A 20,584-nucleotide genomic window follows, 5' to 3' on the forward strand; every position below is an offset into this window, starting at 1 on the left:
AAGATCCTAGAGAAGAGGGGCCTTGTCTGTTAGCACCCCCAGTAATTCAGATTGGTGGTATAATAGGGGTGGTAATATTTATTACCTCACTGCCAGCTGTTTATATTAATAAAGTGGTAGCCAGGTATAACAGCACTGACTCTCTGGCCTGGGGAAATGAAGCAGATGATTTCTGCATAGAGCGCCTGGCATTCCTTTCTCTCTCGGTTATTGCCCATAGAGGCAGGTTTTCATTACCTGCGCCAACAGAACGGAGCTGAGGGCAATCCACAACTTTAAGTACGTTTGGTTTTTCTTTTTGTGCCTGTGAATTTACTTTCAATCCAGTAATATTCTCGTCATAAAGAGAATGCCCCTGTCCTTATCTGCACTCGTGGTTTGTGCTCTTTCCTGGGAGCAGGTGGCTTGAGGGACACACTCAGGCAGGACCTCTTCCTTGGCTGTTCTTGAGAATAAGAATCTACACCTCAAAAGGTTTTTCTGAAAACTGGTATAGAGAAAAGAGTGATGTGTTTCGTGTTTAAGAAAATAGCAGCAATTTTGAGAAATAGCAGATTTGGATAAATATTTTACCAAATAAAAAATATGAACATTTAGATAACTTAATTGTGATTGGTGGGAGGGAAGAAGATATTAATCTGGGGATACTGATTTATTTACTTTTCACTTTTAAATGTACTGTAAATATTTTGTTTCTAAAAAGATTTGAAATAGATTTTTCAATAAAGATAAAATATAAAGAATAAGTGATAATGAATAAAAAACTATTTGGTTCATATGCCATTGACCAGATTGGGTCTGACTTTTCGAATCTCAAACTAACTCTTCTTTTCTTTTTAGGTTGCCTCTTGGTGCTGCTTTGGCCGTATTTGGCACCCAGAATGCTTCATTCTATCATGGTCTATTAATAAGGTTACCTTGCTAGAGTTTGGAGCAGGGACTCAGGTAGGTGGCTTTTATCATTATATGGCATAGCTTTCAAAGTGATAAATCACTCCAGTTTCTAAATAATCTGAGATAAAATATTAAAAGCTTTGAAAAGCATGCCACATAATAAGCATGCCACTTACTATTTTAAGGTCTGTCTATATGTATTATGCTCAGTAGGACTTCATTAATAGCTATGGTCTAATGGAAGGATTGGAATACTAACAAGGAACAGTTTTTCTTACTCTGCACAAAATGCATACTGCTATAAGAGCTTAGTTATAGCCCCAAATAGCCCATGGATGAACTCTTGAGCTCTTTGGCAGAATCCTGCTCAGAGTAATAGACTATCCCATGTTACCACTCCATCTCCTGTCTACTGGGAAAGATCTGTTTAACTATAAGCAGGTGAGGCGGGAAGGTTAGCTCTGCTTGCTGAGATGGGACAGGTACTAGAACAAGGAACTCCGGATCAACAGCACGCTTGTTGGAAAGAGCACACGCACAGGCATCTAGATTTCCCAACTTGTAAATGCAGCTCAGTGGCACAGAATCAAGGTGTAGCGATGTTTGGAAATCAGGTACACATGGATTTCGCTTCAGGTAAGTCTGTGAGCAGGACCTCAGGCACAGGATGGAGGTTTAGAGTCCAGGACCCTCAGGCCTACGATGGGAGGAAGACTGGGAAAAACAAAGATGGTTTGCCAAGTGCCAGAGGATGGGCCCAAACCACAGGCAGGACCCAGCCCTGGGAAAAAGAGAATGCAGGCTGGGAGCCAGGCAGGGCCTCACAGTCCACATGAACAGAGCTTTATAATAAAATGAAAAGTACTTTAATCTGGCTAAAACTCTCGAATGACAGCATTCTGTGGAGATTAAGTGTTAAAGTCAAGTTAGCATAACTTTTTTGGTCATTTGTATCTTATAAATATGTTTTAAATATATGAAAGCATGTTAATGGTTTTTTAGTGTTTCAAGTTACAGATTTTTTTTTTTTTTCCATTTCATTGTAGTTTTTAGACTTGTTTTTAACAAAGCTTTGGGGGTTTTTTTAGAAGCTAGGAAAAGAAAAATAATTCATTACTTTTAGTCAACTACATTTACATAGATTTTCTCTTTTGGTCTCTCTTGTCTCTGTAGCCAGTCAAAGATTTTCTGATATTTTCTACATCCTCGTCACATTTTAATTTCACATGAAGAACATCCTCTTTAAAGATTTTTAATTTTACTTTGCTCCTTTTTCCTTCCCATAAAACTTCATTGGCTATTTCCAAATGGTAAATTGTTATCAGTACAGATGACATGTACTTCAGGAACAATATGAAAACACAAATATTCCGAAAAATGCCAGCCAGCTGAGTGCTGCCGGGGTGTGTTTCTGTACCTGTCAGGATGCCTGCAGGCCTCTGAGCAGCATATGCTCATCTCCCTAGTTTTCCACACCTACTGACAGAAACAGGACAGACTCCCAGGTGGCTCTGATGCTCCCCTGAGTTTCCACCCCTCTGTCAAAACAGTTTCATTCTGTGGGGGTTGTCTTCTGACTTGCATTAAACCAATTTGAGATTCCACAAACCCCAAAGCATGTTTACCTGCTTGTTTTGATTCCTGAAATTCTTTTAAGGGACTATAGTTATGTTTAACAGATATTTATCAAACATCTACTGCATGCCAGGGCCCTGACAGGTGCTAGAGATGTAAGGATGAATAATAGTCTCTCTGTGAATTTGCAGTCTTGCAGGAGAGACAAGGAGTGTTAAGAGTTTTATAGTCCTTATTTTAGGGGGTAAAAGGCTCAGAGAAGTAAAGTTCTGAAATTCATTCTTGCTCAAGGAAAATTGGTGAAGGAGCATAATTATCAGATCTCTTCTAATCGTGACAGCTGGAAGAGTGCATGGGTCCTCTGCAGGGAGTAGCCACTACTGACTTGAAAATTTTGCCTAGATCTGACCTATTTACCTTCAGTAATGTGGGAATAAATAGAAGTGGTTGTTTCCACAGTGGTTTTGTCCTGGACGGCCCCATGGGCATAACTGAGGGAAGACAGAATCACGGCATGTATGGAGCCTTCCTGGAATGTGGGTTCTGCTTTTATTAGATTGAGTAGTGCTACTCAAGATTTTGCACACTTAACATTTATACCTTGTTGTGTACTATACCACAAACCTATATTAAAAGTGCACTTTACTTTGGGATGGCTTAAAACTAATTCTCTGCATGAGCTTGTATTATTAAGGAAAACCTTCTTTCCTCATCACTTTGTCTTCATGTGTATTATTTCTGCCTTTTCATTTCAATTTATAGACCGATTCAGTATGAGTGCTTGGGGAGTTCAAACATGAAGCCTGGATTATGCTGTATTTGTAATTTTAATATCATTAGACAGTTAACCAAAATGAATGGAGGCATGTCCTCCATGTGTTTAGGGTCCTTCAGTGTGAACATTATTATACCGGGTGTTAAGCATTTTTATGGTAGCCCCAGAAATTTAAGGGGTCAGTGGTACTAAAAGTAAAAACAACTCTTTGCAATTTGAAAACTATGAAATTTTCAGATTGAGCTGACTTGTAGCCACTTACTTTTTAATCCTAACCAGAGCACTAATATTTTGGAAACGCTTTATGCCAGAAAAAGGAAAAAAACAAACAGACAAAACCAGGAAAACCTCTAAAAAACGGTGTAAGTTTTCATTAAGCAATCTTAGGTTGTATAAAGATATAATTGCAATTTATTGCTCTCTCAAACCTCATTGCTTTCCTTTTGCACTATTCCTCTTTCATTTTCTATTTACAAATACTAATTGCCCTATGTGAAGAAAATAAAAACATCCCTGGTGTACCACCCATCTGTATTTTTTAGTTTTTATTTTGATAAAAATATACAACCAAAGGGGACAAAATTCCCCCACATAGTAGTTAAAAGAAATGCTAATTTTTAAGTTAAGGATCATTAAAAGAGCATTTCTAAAAGAGAAGAAAACTTTTCAACCTAAACATTTTTGCTCCATAAAATAAGTTCTGAAGTTCATTCTTGCTCAAGTAAAATTGGTAAAGGAGCATAATTATCAGATCTCTTAACCAAGGAAAATATTTCTGAATTGGAAGATAAAATTTATTTGATCTTCATCATCAGAGTGTCTAGTCATTCTCTTTGGGACTCTAGAACAGCGGTTGCCAACCAGTGGTCCATGAGGTCCCAAAGGTTGGTGACTACTGGTTTAAGGAAACCAAAAACAAAATAAACAGCCATACCCAGGTTTAAGGTGACCCAAAAAGGAACATCCTAATTTACAGAGAAGAAAACTGATGTTGGATTTTGTTGGTTCTGCTTTGGAATTCATTGACTTTTTCCTTTTGGTTCTTAAAATCAAATACTTCTGCTATTTTCCTTAACTTCTCTGCTTGCTTTTTATTTGTATTTAAAAATAAGACTCTCTAAATATCCGTTAAGGTGCCCTGGCTGGTATTGCTCAGTAGTTAAGAGTGTTTGCCCTCGCATGGAAGGGTATTGGGGTTTGATTCCTGGTCAAGGGCAGTTACCTGGGTTACAGGTTCAAGCCTATATTTCAGGGTAGTGCAGGAGGCAGCCAATTTATGTGTCTTTATCACATTGATCTTTCTTTCTGCTTCTCTTTCCTCTGCCTCTCTTCCACTCTCTAAAAAGCAATGGAAAAAAATATCCTCAGGTGAAGTTATATACATATACATATATATATATATATATATATATATATATATATATATATATATATATATATATATATCAGTTAAGGCTAAATTTTAATGGTAAATTTCAAAAGGGTTGTCCTAGAACTGCATTTTCATTAATTCCTCAAAAGTTGAAAACATCAAATACAGCAATTCAAAGAAGACATCCTTGTTTTTAGTTAATTTTAGTTAACTGTGACATCTATAGGAAACTAAGTGCTGAAATTTCAATATTCCAGGTATTTGGGTACCTACTTCCAACTCTGGTGCCAGACCCAGCTCTCTGCTATGTCTCCTGCTTTGCAGTGGGCACTCCTGCTTCTTTCTCTTCTCCTCTTGAGACATGAGCGGCCCCGTCTAACCATCTAACCATCTAGCCATCCTTCATCTTCATAGCAGGCATGGATGCAGACACTCGGCATGTTTTCACTTTAGAAATTTTTATTAGAAATGGGAACTGAATTGATATTATCTACTTTAACTAATTGATTCCTTAGCAATAGATTAATTAGAGAAGGCTTGTTTTCTGAAAAGTATTTTAGACAGCTCTTATTATAATTGCTATTGTTTTCATCTAAGGCATTACAAAGCTAAGTTTCAAAAATACCTTGCTTAGTGCCAGTTAGTTTGTTGAACCAAATTGCATTTATGTTTTTTGGGTGGGTTTTTTTTTTTTTGTGTGTGTGTGTGTGTGTGTTTGTTTTTTTACTTGAACATAGATGTGTATATTCTGTGTTATGTCTACTATAATGACTGAGCAAGCCTATATTTCATTTTGTTGCTGGAAAGCACTTGCCCTCCTTTAATTATTTGCATTAATTCGCCAGAAATTTTACTTTTATAAGAAGTAGCAGTGAATAAAACTGACTCAGCTCTTGCCCCAGTGCTACCTACAGTCTGCTTTTAGATCGATTTAAGATGTTTTATAGTTGCAAGATATTTTTTTCCATTTATTCTTTAATAAGTGATTTTACAGTCCTACAAAAATTGAATGCTGTAAAAAACTTCCACATTATCATACAGGATCAAAAAGAATATTATTATTTTTATGCATGCTGTCACCCTTCAAAAATTGACTGTCTTCAATTATTTTATCTTGTTAATAATTTATTTCAATTATTCAAAGCTCTATTGTGTCTTATATATGTAAATTAAAGTATTAACTACTGGTAAGTTTCCTTTTGCTACCTACCTGTTTATAAGAAAAACATGTTTTAAGCAAATATTGATATTTTCTGAAATGTTTACTAATGGTGTCTTATAATTAGCATAAAGGAGAATAAAGCTTTGATTATGGATGACATTTGCCCTTAATTAGCAAAATATATGTTTGACTTTTAAATTAAATATGAAAGAATTATTGACTCAGGTAAGTGTTAAAAAATCACAGCAGAACTGTGACATTTTAAATATAGAAACAGTTTCAATACAAGTCTCTTCCTTTGCCAGCATCCTAATAAGAATTCGTTTTAGTTGACCCTTGATGTATGATTCATGTTTGCTTGTTCTTTTTATGTGAGTCACTGTTTTAATATGTAAAACATAGAAGATAACCTGTACGCACACAATATCCCCTTTCATTATTGTTATGTATACAAAATTGCCCTAAGAAAAAATGTCTGCCCTGGTATCGGTAAAAGCGAAAAGGATATTCTAAAGTGCTATTTCATCTTAGGGTGATTTGAAATGGTTATATGTACAGATTCTACCTTTTTTCACAATTCTTCAGATCAAGGCTAACATGAACTTTAATAATTTGAGAAGCATAGTAACCATATGTAAAAAAGACAAAACAGAAGTACGAATTTTGTTGCACACTTTTTAGAATATTAGTCACTATTTGCCTTTTCAAATGTTTTTTAATCCTATACAAGAGAATACACAAATAATTTTAGTTGTAGGATTGCAGAAATGCAAATTGTATTTTTTTTTTTTATGTTTATTATACCAGGCCACGTAATAATGAACCCAAACCAGCTCTTGGTTTCTTTTGTTTGGGAAAATAATTAGCATTCCTTTGAAATTATTTGGCCACTCATAAAAACTCAAAATAGTTAGGTTGAATTTAGAGAAATCACTGTGATATTGGAATTATGTTTTGTGATAAAATAAATTATTTCACTTAAGACTGTTGTAAAATATGTAACAGGGGTAATTTAGACGTGTAATATTTCACATCAAAATGCATAATTTTAAACTATATTGAAATACTTAAACTCAAAGGGACTTTCATAAATTTCAATGAGTAATAAGCATAAATAAAATTTTTATGAATGTGTTTGAGATAGCAATAAAATTTATATTGCTTGGGGAAAAGAAATATATAATTCTTTGTTTACTAGTCATCTTTGGTTTTAAATCTTTTCCTACCCACCCATTAAACAATTATACTAGTTATTATTTTAACTGTTACTTAAATTATTTAAAATTTACTTTGTAAACTGTCTTTGTTAAAAGAAGCCTTTTAGATCTTAAATTTATTTCTATTTGGGGATTATATTGGCAGTGCTGAGAAAATAGGCACTACCCCTATTTTAATTTTTTTAAGTGTAATGATAGGATTTATCTACTTTCAAATTGTTTTTTGCCAATCTGCTCATTTAGAATGTAGTAGAATAAGAGTGAAATAGGAGTTTTAGTGCATAAACCCCTTCTTGACCACATATGCTTAACCACATGTATGCTGTCAAGATGTTCAGCTTCTCTGGGCCTGGGCCTCTCACCTTAAAATGGCAGTGATGATAAATGTGTCCGCCTCTCAGATCCATTGAATTCCAGGGCAGTAATAGAGATGGAAACGCTGTACACTTGTAAGGTATTTATATTATTAAAATATCATAATACATAAAACAGACTCGTATTCTTAATTACCCTGCCAAAAACTCAGTATGTGCCCTGGGCAAGTAAGTATTTACAAAGTTAATTTTATTATTTTGCCGTTTTGATGTGCAGAATTCAGCTCTTCCATTTATGCATGTCCTGTGCTTTACCAAAGAATGGAGCTTTTGCTTTAACTTTTTAAATATCTTTTATTAGTCTAAATTTTTATTTTTCTTGACTTTTAAACCATGAAAATAATGCTGCTTTCGAATATACCCTTAGAATTTTTGTAATGATGCTTGAATGTCCTCTCTTAAATATTTTATTTACACATCATCAAATTCTTAAAATACGTGAAAATTTGATGTCAGGGAAAATTAATTAGATTTGTGTTTAGAACATTAGGTAAAATTATTTTCATTTATTCTGTCATTTGGTGAATTATTTTCTTATTGTATCTAGTTGATTTATATTATCCCTCTCAAGTTCTTGTAATCATGATTCTAAGTATTCATCTCTAAGATACCCAATTTACTTTAACTCTCTGTGCCCTGTACTCTTGATAGTAGATCATTGTATTTTTTTCTGCTTTGACCATTATTCTTTTTACATTTACTTGTACAATAAAAAAATAATTTAACAGGTTTTTTCCTATACATGGTCTTAGTGTCCTGAAGATCATGTTATTAATAGGCATTTTAAAGATATTTCAAGATTTTTAATAATGAACTCTTCAAACCAAATGATGCTTTCTTCCTGATACTCATTCTCCTCCAGCAAACCTATATTTAGCTTCCCTTGCATGCTTTGAAATCTGAAGAGCACAGAGTTATTGCCACATTTCAGCAGTCTTTGGGAGAGATAAATTGTCAGGGATTGCAGGTAACAAGCCCAATTGCACAAGCATGTGCAGTGTGGGCATGTGAGGTGCTCTCATCGGGAGACTGCTGTTCTTTGTGATGTCCCACATGCACTCTCTCCAAGAGAGAACTGGGTTTGTCTCTTCCATGTTAAGCTCACTGACATTTTGGTTACAAATAGTAGCTCTAATACCCATTTCTCTCAGTAGGCAAGTTAGATTTAAAAAGTTAAATTTAGGAAAGAAATGGGGAGTCATTCAGCATCGCAAAATGCCACTTAAATAGGTAATACTATTTTTTTTGTTTTGTTTCTGCATTTATTTTGTCTGTAAATGTGCTTAGAACTAATAAATTTGCAACTGGTAAAAATTAATGCATGACTTGTCAGCAGAATATGGAATGTAAGCATGTGCCATGAAATTGCAATTCTTCTATTCTTTATTTTCCATAATTTATATGCTGGTTCCACTTAGAGTGTAGTCCATTCTTATTTTTTGTTTCATAGATTGGCCAAAATGGGAAGGACTGGATTCCGCTCTCTTCCACGAAGAGTCAGTGGGACTGGCTAAGATCAAGGTCTGAGGCTTTTTTCCACCTGGCATCAGGTATGCATTGAACAAAAATCCCTACAGTTCTGTGCATGTACTTTTAAAGTAATTGGTTGATATGCATATTATGAATGTAGACTTTTATTTGATATTGAGCTCACAGCCTTGTATTTATTCTGAAGTTTTAAATGAATCAATAACTTATTTGAGTTTTGTAATATATTGAGATAAAAAGATGTTATTAGCCATGAAAAAATTTCAGCTGGTCTTAGAAAAGTGTAATATTTGAAATCTGCAGTTCTTCATTGCTCAGTATGTACATCCAAAGATAATAATTCATTTGTTACTCCGTGTTGAGTATTGCTAATTTTAATATAATCAAATGCGTATATATTGTTTAATAGCGTACTTTGTATAATTTTTCCAATAACTTAGAAGTTCTCAACTGGAATTTTCTGCCCATTATGTTTGGATCTCATAACACACTGACAGATATGACCAGTCTTTGAAATATTTTCAGATATTAGTTATATAACAGGGATTTAGATTATTTGCATTGTGTGTTGATTTTACAATTGAAAAATGTATTAGCTTGTTTCCCACGATGTTCTAAAATAAGTGCATAAAAGCATCATGATAGGAAATCAGATAGTCAAAATTGCTCTTTTTTCCTGCTGGGAGAGTGCTTTATACCAATTTACAGTGTCATTACTAGTTACAGAAGAATAACTTTAAATATTTCTGAGAGAGGCAGAGAATGTCTCCTGAATACGAATATATAGGAAAAGAACAAGTCCTTGAGATTCCAAACCCGATCTTAAATCAGAGGGCACATACTGCATTAGCATTAGTAACATCAGTTGCATTATTGTGTTCTTGTCACTTTTAAACTGCAGTGGAGACTTAAACAATCTGAACAACATAAAGAAAGGCTTCCTTGCCTGTGTCTACCTACTGACGAAGAAAGGATGCATGAACCAAATACTGATGAACTTACCCACATGCTTTACATTTTAATCACAAGTAATTAATTACTCCATTTTGCCTGTTTGGTGACACCTCTACATTAAAATACAATAGGTCTATTGTAACATACACTCTATTTTACAAATATGCAGTTTAAATTTAGAGCCCCTGCAAAAATATTACTGGAATCTGTGAAGGTCAGTGTCATACCTCTAGCTTGTGAAGACAAGTGTCATCTCATGCAAAAGACAAGTGATGTGAGGAAATTGATTTTTTTTTTTTTTTTGGAATATGTAATAAGATTTAAAAAATCCGATTAGTAGTTAACAGCAGCCATTTAGCCAGATTCAGTTTTCAATTTAAAAATCAGATCATTTTAAAAGAGATAATAGTTGTTATTCCTGTCTCTCTCTTTTTTTTAATTTCTTTATTATCGAAAATATTTCAGATGTCCTATTTTTCCCCCATTGACCCCTTTTTCACCCCATTTCCACTTCCCCTCATCCCCCACCCACAGTCTTCACCTCATCATTTCTATGTCTCTTAACAGTATATTGCTAGACTAGCATTCATAAACTTTGAAGAATCATTGAATTCTTTTATGGCAATTGAATCTTTAGGGGTTGGTTTCTTACTCTGAGAAATACAGTTGAAAATATTTACTCTTGTCCACAAATTTCCAAAGGTTTCAGTCAGTTTTAAAAATTTTTTGCTTAAGTAAACATACTCTTTGTCATAAAATTTGTTCTTTTCATTCTTTCTCAAAGCACAGATAATGAATTGGAACTCTGACACATGTTTTTACAACCTGAAACACCTCCATAATGATGTATCCTTGCACAGGTATTGTGCTCTAAGCCAAAAGTCCCTGTGTGCTGCACACTGGTTACAAGTGTGTCAAAGACTGGCCCCTCTGCTCTTGGGGGAAGCCTGATGACTCTGGTTCAGTCTGCCCAATGAATAGAATCATTTTCTATGATGTGAAAAACGAAAAACAGGAAAATCACTTCAACTGAATCCTTCTTTTCTCCAAATGACAAGGAGCCATGGTCCTCACCTAATATGGTCCTCACCTAATATAACATCAAAAGGCTTTTCCTTGGGGAAGGTGGGGACAAAGGGAGATCAACCAAAGGACTTGTATGCATGCATATAAGCATAACCAATGGACACAGATACCAGTTAAGTGAAAAAAAAAAAAAAAAAAAAAACTTCCATGTCAAGGATGCACATTTGTTATGAAGATAAGTCATTTCTACTCTTGACTCAGAAATTCCTCTGCGTGTGATGACACTGGTATAAAGAGTAAATTTTCACTTTGGGTGATGCATTCAACTCTTTCAGGCCTCTGGTGTCTGTGGATTATGTACATCTTCCATGGACTAAATGGTTCACAAGGTGCCTAAAAGAGTTTTCAGTTGCTTATTTATATTTTATTTTCCTGTAATAAAGAATGTGACTAGAGCCAACTTGTAAAAATTAAAATAATTTTGACATTAAAATATTTGTGGAAACATTTTTATGTTCTCAGTCAGATTTATGTTCTCTAGTACCTTGTAAAATTTGAAGCTTAATAAAGCTACTTTTAGTGTCATGTTTTTTTTTGTTGTTGTTGTTTTTCCATAATTCACAGTTCTGTTTATTCTGTGATGGCATAAAAGTCACAAACAAGACACTAAAAACAAGGAAAGCTATAAACACCACCAATGGAGAGATCTCATTGGGAAAAGACTGAAGTGCCTTGTAGATTAGTGTCATGTTTTGATGCTTCCTCAGAGCTTCTGAAATCGTGACTGCTTTCCCTCAGTACAACGTTTGTCGTGGAATTTCAAAAGATGTATGAACTGTTCATTCTGAGCAATGCATTAATGTGTATTTTGACAAGTATAAAGAAACCCACAGATATTACATTTGACCAGCTGAATCCATTTTATGGTTTCTTTTTTAATTCAAAAGCATCACATAGCAAATAAAACTTTTTAATTAAATTTAGTTACAAACTAGATGTTTCTTATTTTTTTTTCCAGTCCCCTTTTGCTTTCTTTTACGACCACATGAAACTTGAGAAGCCACCTAAAGCTAAATCATTTAGTGGAGTTGGGCAGTTCCCAAGTGTCCAACAAGAAGGCCTGGTTTAGGCTGCGATGGCCACTGTCATTCCTGGTGATTTGTCAGACGTAAGAGATACCCAGAAAGTCCCTTCAGGGAAACGTAAGCGTGGTGAAACCAAACCAAGAAAAAACTTTCCTTGCCAACTGTGTGACAAGGCCTTTAACAGTGTTGAGAAATTAAAGGTTCACTCGTACTCTCACACAGGAGAGAGGCCCTACAAGTGCACACAACAAGACTGCACCAAGGCCTTTGTTTCTAAGTACAAATTACAAAGGTATTAAACTCTATTTGTCTTTCAGATTATAATTGCTATGATGTTGGCCGTGTGAAGCCAGTGTAAACGTATATATTTGTATACACATTTTTTAGCTGATTTGCAGAGAGGAAATGTTAAGTAGATTAGACGTGTTGGCTAGTTTTAGTATTCTAAATCACATATTTTTATGTTAGTGTCTTTGGATTTTTTAAAAGTGAAATGCTTAATGAGAATAGAATTTCCGTTTGTACAATGAAATTACAAGAAAAGGTCTGGACGTTTACGTGAGTATATTCAGCCTTATTCGTTTACTTTTGTAATAATAGTTAAAAACCAGCCAGTGAAAAACTAAAGTGGCAACTTAAATGACTCAAGTTTTGCAGTGTTTAGGTATATTAACTATCCTTGTAGTACATATTAGGTTTAAAAGTGTCCATTATTAGAGAAAATTCTGTGTTAGCATAGCAGTTTAGCTTCCATTTGAAAAGTGAATACGTACCATTTTTTGTCATGATACTTACAGAATATGTCTGTGTTTAAAGGCACATGGCTACTCATTCTCCTGAGAAAACCCACAAGTGTAATTATTGTGAGAAAATGTTTCACCGCAAAGATCACCTGAAGAATCACCTGCATACACATGACCCTAACAAAGAGACATTTAAGTGTGAAGAGTGTGGGAAGAACTACAACACCAAGCTTGGATTCAAACGGCACTTGGCCTTGCATGCTGCCACAAGTGGTGACCTCACTTGCAAGGTTTGTTTGCAGACTTTTGAAAGCACCGGAGTGCTGCTGGAGCACCTTAAATCTCATGCAGGCAAGTCGTCCGGCGGGATTAAAGAAAAAAAGCACCAGTGCGAGCATTGTGACCGCCGGTTCTACACCCGGAAAGATGTCCGGAGACACATGGTGGTGCACACCGGAAGAAAGGACTTCCTCTGCCAGTATTGTGCCCAGAGATTTGGCCGAAAGGATCACCTGACTCGACATATGAAGAAGAGTCACAATCAAGAACTTCTGAAGGTCAAAACAGAACCAGTGGATTTTCTAGATCCATTTACCTGTAATGTTTCTGTGCCTATAAAAGATGAGCTCCTTCCGGTGATGTCCTTACCTTCCAGTGAACTGTTATCAAAGCCATTCACAAACACTTTGCAGTTAAACCTCTATAACACTCCATTTCAGTCCATGCAGAGCTCGGGATCTGCCCACCAAATGATCACAACTTTACCTTTGGGAATGACATGCCCCATAGATATGGATGCTGTCCATCCTTCTCACCACCTTTCCTTCAAATACCCATTCAGTTCTACCTCATATGCAATTTCTATTCCTGAAAAAGAACAGCCATTAAAGGGGGAAATAGAGAGTTATGTGATGGAGCTGCCAGGTGGCATACCCTCTTCATCCCAGGATTCTCAAGCATCGTCATCTAAGCTAGGGTTAGATTCTCAGAGTGGGTCCCTGGAGGAGGGTGCAGGGGACCTCCCCCTGTCAAAAAGCTCTATTTCCATCAGCGACCCCCTAAACACACCAGCATTGGATTTTTCTCAGTTGTTTAATTTCATACCATTAAATGGCCCTCCCTATAATCCCATATCAGTGGGGAGCCTCGGAATGAGCTATTCCCAAGAAGAAGCACATTCTTCTATGTCTCAGCTCCCCTCACAGACACAGGATCTTCAGGATCCTGCAAACACTATAGGTCTTGGGTCTCTGCACTCCCTGTCAGCAGCTTTCACCAGTAGTTTGAGCACAAGCACCACCCTACCACGTTTCCATCAGGCTTTTCAGTAGGACTCCAAGACGTGGATTTATTACAGAAACGTATGTGTAGCCCTGCCTTAGATGACCGCTTTTATTTTAGTGCCTACTTTTTAGACAGTATAAAAGTTTCTGCTTTTGTATAGTACCAATTTTTATTAAGCCAGTATAAAATAGGAACTAGCTTTGGAACCATTGGTGTCCAGTTATGTTTACCTGGGTATTTCATCCTAATTCACTGCCAATTGTCATACTTTAAGGTTATTTTTCATATAGGAAAGCCATTATTAGTAGTGAAGTCTTACAAGTCCCACATTCAAATCACTTTTTCATCTTAGAATTTTTGTTTTTGTCCATTACTAATGGCTCTGCCTTTTGACATTTGGCTAATTAAAAAGTTTTGCAAGAAAATGTAAATTTTCTAAAATGTATATGATTAACCCAAGAAGTTTTTTTTAAATCTTTACTAGCTTCTAAATGGATTCATAAATGTTTGAAATGAATTAAGAATCCAGTTTGGGGAGATAACTAGTATTTCTTAGATAAAACAATAATTTCAGGTCAGTATATTTTGAAGACTTGCTATTGTCTGGCTCAAATATTTGCTGTCTTTATTGTGCAAATATAAAGAAACAAAACCTAAACACAAAACACCAGAATTTATAGCAAGAAGAGATTCCTATTAAGGTGACACAGCATTCCATGTTACTTAATAGTCGGCCTTAAATTAGTACACAGGATATTTTGCCACGTTTTAAACTGCTTAACTTGCTCTCTTTCCATTTAATAATACTAATATATATGGCATCGGAGTCCTCAAAGTCAGTATATAGACAGCTCTCTTTGACATTTTCCACCTTTCAAGGACAAAGGGTGGGCCAAGTGCAGCCACGTTTTTATTTTCATTGTGAGTCCACAGTCCAGAATCCAGAACCATTGTGGAACACAGGGATTAGGTGTATTTACCCCCAGAGTGGACTGTCCCGGCTTAGATGGTGTGATAAACATCCTAAGCAGGAAGATAGGTGTAAAGCATACAGTTCAACATAGGGACTTGTCTAGGGTCATGCCCCCTGTTGCCAGAGTTGGAAACTAGACTGTTTAGGAGTTAAGTAAAAGCCTATTGCTTATATCACTTGTAGCTAAATGTGATTACATTTTCTTTCCCTTAAGAGCCAAAAGCAAAAACACTTTTGCCCTAGGGTATCTTTCCTACTCAGTGTTAATTCATCTTTCCTTGCTATTTTCAGATAGAGAATTTAAAGTGAAATGCATTAGAAAACTATTTGAAGAATGATCACAAAGTTTTAAGCAACTAAAAATATATACAGTAAAACCCACTTTTACACAACTCTGGGAAATGCGGGGAATGTAAATAAGTTGAATTTTTAGAGGGAGAAAAAGTAAAGTAAGACAAGCACTATCTTAGTTAATGTGAAAATAATCAAAAATACTCTGTTCACTGAATAAAGTCATTATGGGCTTTCCTCATGTTAGACAACAACCATAATCTTCTGAAAGGTCAAATTATATTTTTCTAATTGTCAGTAGGAACATCAACCTAAAAACATATCTATTAAGCACTTGTTAACACCTTATATGGGAGCCTGTCCGTTGGGGCAGGGTGGGAGGGAGGGATGGGAGATTAGAGAAGAGTATATATCTCTCTAAAAAAGAAAAAGAAAGAAAAAAAATTTTGAGCACTCAGCCCTATATGGAAGCTTCTTTTCCTTTTTATAGGGCCAATTATCACTGCAGATTGCAATGTTTACCAAGAATTTCTAAAAATGAGTGCAGATTACTGAATATACTGCATTATTTAAAATATTTGGGAATAGTATAATTTGTGGAGGAATGTAAATTGTAATAATGTAAATGGGGGTTTCACTATATATATTATATCTATACATACAAACACACACACACATTTATCGCACTTCATAGAATCAAAGTTGCTCTCTTAAGGAACTTTGGCTCCTGATATTTTATCATGCTCCTATTTTTTTAGTCCTAGGAGCTGTAGTTTTATACTTATGTATTTAAATTTTATTATTAAAAATTACATTTTATAAAAGTGTTCCAAAGGCATTAAGATTATATATGTTAATAAGGAAATGCATTTAAAAGTTTTTTCAAACTGCTCCTAAGCTTTTGATTAGGAGAATATTTGCTCTGAAAGTAGGCTTTTAGCTCTGCTTTATTACTGCTTCCTTTAGTTTCTATGAAACAGATTGCTTACCGAAATCATTAGTTGAATGATTAGTGTTCAATATTGCTTTAATGACCATTTTTAAAAATGGAAAAAGAAATTTGGTGACAGAGCACAAATAAATAGAAAAACTATTTTTAAATAGAAATCACAAATACAAGTGTGGAAACACTACTTTAAAATTTGCTAAAGAAGAAATCAAATTGATGAACTGAGACATTGGCCTTAGTAGGCTGTATTTCACTGCTAATAAAAAAGGGAGTACCAGGATTTATTAAATAAAGCATTTTAGAAATGGGAAAGGCTATATATATATATATATATATATATATATATATATGCCTCATTCTCGCCCTGTATGGATTTCAGATACATGGAGGCACATCTTTCAGGGCACCAGTATTAAAAGTATAGAGTCTTAATTTTCATACATACACCTCTTTGCCTGTTGCTGCCCCCACAGACTTAAAATATTACTTCCAACTAAGAGGGAATTCAGCTAATTTTTTTTTAATTGACTGTAGTGGTCACTAAACCATTTTGGAGAGAATTTCTATTAAAGATGAGGCAGACTCATTTATTTTCATTGCACAATGGTCTGACAAGTATGCAACAGAGAATTGGCTCTCTTTTTTTTTCCTAGAAAAAGTTGACATCTGTTTTTATGTCAATTGGATATAATTAAAAATAATTATTGCCAATGCTGTTTTTATTCTCCAGTGGCCAGAATCATCATCCTTGAAATTTCTAGTAGTGCCTTTGCTTGGTTAAATAAAAATTAAAAAGTGATTATCATTAAGTAAAAATGTTTCAGTTTAGAATGTGGACCTCAGACAAGATATTGAACCTCATTCAGTTTGAACTTCCACATGCGTGAGAAAATTAGATCACCAGACACGGAAGCATGACTGTGGAAGGATCATGGCACAGTAAGCAATTACTATTCATTGATATATGCAAATGTCATCTTTATACTTATTGGTCACTGTTAAGATTTGCATTTTTAAATCCCATCACCAAGTTCAGTTTTTCAAAACTTCAGTTGTCCTCCTGGCTGATCATGCATCACTCTTTGTGCAGCTTTTAAATTTCATTTAATATTTCTTCCCTACTACGTATTTTTGCCTATTTGTTGCTTGTGCTTTATTATTCTTAGTCATTTGTGTTAATTTGGACAGTAGCGGTTTTTAAAAACCATATACTGACTGAAACATGAGCCAGAGCTGATTGCTTTTTTAAGCTAATAATGAATGTTAAAGAGTACATATTTTCAGGATCATTCATCTAGTGAGCAATACACATATATAGGCCAATATTTTTTTTTAATAAAAATATAGCTTGGTCAACCTCTATATTACACATATTACAAGATATAGCACTTTCAAACAATCTAAGCCTTTATAGAAACTTTCTTATAGGTTATGCCTTTTATTTTAAGACTTATATGATTTGTTTCAAGTGCCATTAGATGATATATATGTAGAACTTTGATATATAATGCTTTGTGTTCAAAAATGGTAGACGATATTTTAAACAGGTACATTTTTACAGTGTTTTCTTATCAATTTGCTATATTGCACAGAATCAGTGTGTGTCTTTTCATAAGGTTTTACAATGGTTTATTTTTTTACAAGGTTTACGTGTCTCAAAACACACTGTCTTCCCAGTATGTAGATGTAAAAATACCAGTTCACCCAAGTTGCTTCTAGCCTACTGAGATCCATGTGACATTGGAGGAGATCATTTCAACGTTGAGTATTCTTCATTAGTAATGGCAGACTGTTATCTCTGACAAATGGGTGGCTAAGTTGACTTAGTCTGATTTTTCTCACTGTGTCAGTAGTCATGTCAACAACACAGGTTGTTTGTTATGATTACATAGATCACATAAGTTGTCTTGTGTAGCTTTGTGCTAAAAACCCATAAGAGCTACTTTCAGATCATATAAAGCAACTTAATACTACCAACAAAAAGGCACTCAGAGATCACCCTTATTCCCTCCTGCATTATCAACCCTCTGAGGATGGAAGGCAGTGTCTTTTGATAAGCTACGTAGCTTAGAAATAACAGAACTATTGCTAATGTATAACACACTTCATTATATAAGCTTCAGTGGTACAGATGAACCAGAATGAATGTTTATCTTCTCAGAAACACTCCTTCAATGATGTTGGATCATGCTGCTAATGTAACTTGGGATACAACTCTCCATGGTGCTACAAACGTCTCTGTCTCATTCAGTCGTAATTTTTTTTTTTTATCCATAGGAAAAAAAGGACTTCATTAGGTGTAAAGGTGTACAATATATTTTTATACTGTGACTTGATTTGTCATTAACAAACTTTTACACCACCCACCACAATGTATTCATGTGCACTTGCAAAAGGAAATCTTGGACACGCAAATGTTATCAGAACAAACCCAGCTTTTGTCCACAAGATGACTGTAACTCAAAGAAAAGTGGACTTTATACTATGGTATAGAGTGAAGAACATGCCGTGTGTTACTAATGGCCCTTTGAATTTAACAAAAACTGGGAATCCATTAGGAAATGGATTGCATCTTGCCTGAACGTAAGCTGGACTGCTGAAATTGTATTTTTAGCTGATGAAAAAGTGTTTGAACTAATATTTTTTAAAATGTTCTAATGATAAAGTTTTGAGTCAAAATAGAAAAGAAAAAAAATCTGCATTCCAGGCTGAATTTTGTATATTTTTATTGCATTTAAAATGGCTATTCTGTGATATTGGGAAATCAAGTGGCTTATCATGTATATCATGTACTTAAAAATGTATTCACAAACTACTGTTGTATTTGTATAAAATATAGACAAAGATCGTATTTTTTTGTGTGTGTATAAGCTCTGTAAAATAGCAGTCACATTATGAAGCTGCAGTAATACTACATTTTAAAAACATCCACATCCAAAGAAGCAGGCTATTTATTGTCCAGTTACTCAGATATAAAATATTAATTTGCTGCTAATTAAACAATAGTACTGCAGCTCCTTGTGGCCTACAGTGTTATGTTTGCTGTAAGAAAAAGATATGTGAACTCCACAAAATATATGAATAAAATTATAGAATTGCTTTAGATAAATACCTGAAATTTTAATAGATGATAAATTTTTATTTGCTATAACTTTTTTTCCTTCACTTTGAATTTTAAATATTTTCTCATTTGATAAATACAAGTTTCTAATAGCTGGCTCTAAAACACAGTTTGTTATTAAAATGTAAAGTTCTAGGATTTCTTTTTACTTTTGTTTTTCTAAAAACTTTTGTACATTTAAAGGAAGGATAGAAATTGTAAATAAATAAAAAAAAAGTCAAAACATGATGCATCAAAACTTTAATCCAGGTAAGAATTCAAAACAGAATTCTTAAAAGGCTATCAGAAAGTATAAATTGATAAAAATCTTTTTGTTTTTGTGAGATAAAATTGGCATTAAGTATTAAAGTTTATTGTCTTAAAATCCTTTTAGATTTCAGAACTTAAAATCCTTTTAGAAGTTCCCCTGTGCTCTTTGTCTAAAATTTTGTTAAAAACCCTCCCTTGACAATTCATCTACACCAAAATAATAAGTACATAATAATCTAAAACTCCTAAGTTCAAAATAGTTATACCTAGGTGAAGGCCCTGGGGTTTGAGGGGTTGAGGGTCAGAAGTATAATGGTTCCTCGAATAAGCTACAAATTTTCTGTTTCATTAGGACTTTTGGAAAAGCTTAACTTTTGGTTTATTCTATTTGTAATTTTAAAACTTCACTCTTTTTCTTGGGGCCCCTTACAAACTGTGGTCAGTGCAGTTGGTAGTCCCTTTGGGATAATACTGGTAAACAGCCCTGTTTCTAGAAATACATAACCAATCTGTTATCAGTATTCACACACCTGCTGACATCTCTAAGAAGGCTCCTGTAACCAGATTTTCATGCCCTAGGAATGTTCATTGTGTAAGTAGGTTAATAGCCTAAGCCATGACCCAATCAAGATTTTAAGGTATGTCAGCTTTTCCCACCCCAGAATAAATGCTGATTACTATAAACTCAGTTCTAAGTGTCTTGAAGATCATTTTGTTTCAAGACTTCAAGCAGAAGAGTTCAACTCATTTGCAGACTTCTAAGTTAAATTATCTTTTGTAAGTAGTAAAGTATTAGTACTTACTGTGGAATTTTTTGGTCATAGATTTTTTTATATTCCTAAAGTGTACCTTTACTCAGAGTTTCAAGTTAGTACTAGTCAGTGATTTAAAGAATGCTGAAATTTTCTTCCATTCTTAATTGGATCTATCCATTTCCTCTTCCTCTGGCATTTTCATATGAAGCTACTCACTGTGTCTTATGCTTATCCATCCCTTTGGCTTCAGTTATCCTGCTTTCTATTCCTGAAACTTGCTCTGTTCCTGCCTATGAA

At 34.6% G+C, this 20,584-nt stretch overlaps 1 protein-coding gene across 5 annotated transcripts in view; it reads left to right on the forward strand.

The window, feature by feature from the left end:
• The window catches only part of PLAG1 (PLAG1 zinc finger), a 44,394-nt gene extending 30,260 nt beyond the window's left edge, over nt 1–14,134 (forward strand). The window contains exons 2-5 of one of the 5 annotated variants that reach the window (XM_084864443.1): nt 841–945; nt 8,820–8,919; nt 11,856–12,214; nt 12,739–14,134. In XM_084864443.1, coding sequence (XP_084720569.1) covers nt 11,973–12,214; nt 12,739–13,996 — 1,500 coding nt within the window. In that variant the 5' untranslated portion in view covers nt 841–945; nt 8,820–8,919; nt 11,856–11,972 and the 3' untranslated portion in view covers nt 13,997–14,134. Of the gene's footprint in view, nt 1–840; nt 946–8,819; nt 8,920–10,595; nt 11,422–11,855; nt 12,215–12,738 lie in introns of those variants that run through there. The other 4 variants (XR_014793178.1, XM_084864444.1, XM_084864445.1 and 1 more) reach the window with 4 other exon arrangements.
• The last annotated feature ends 6,450 nt before the right edge of the window (nt 14,135–20,584 follow it).

The sequence above is a fragment of the Pipistrellus hanaki genome (assembly GCF_964339955.1).
Source record: "Pipistrellus hanaki genome assembly, chromosome: 17".
In the NCBI taxonomy this organism is placed as follows: domain Eukaryota; kingdom Metazoa; phylum Chordata; class Mammalia; order Chiroptera; family Vespertilionidae; genus Pipistrellus; species Pipistrellus hanaki.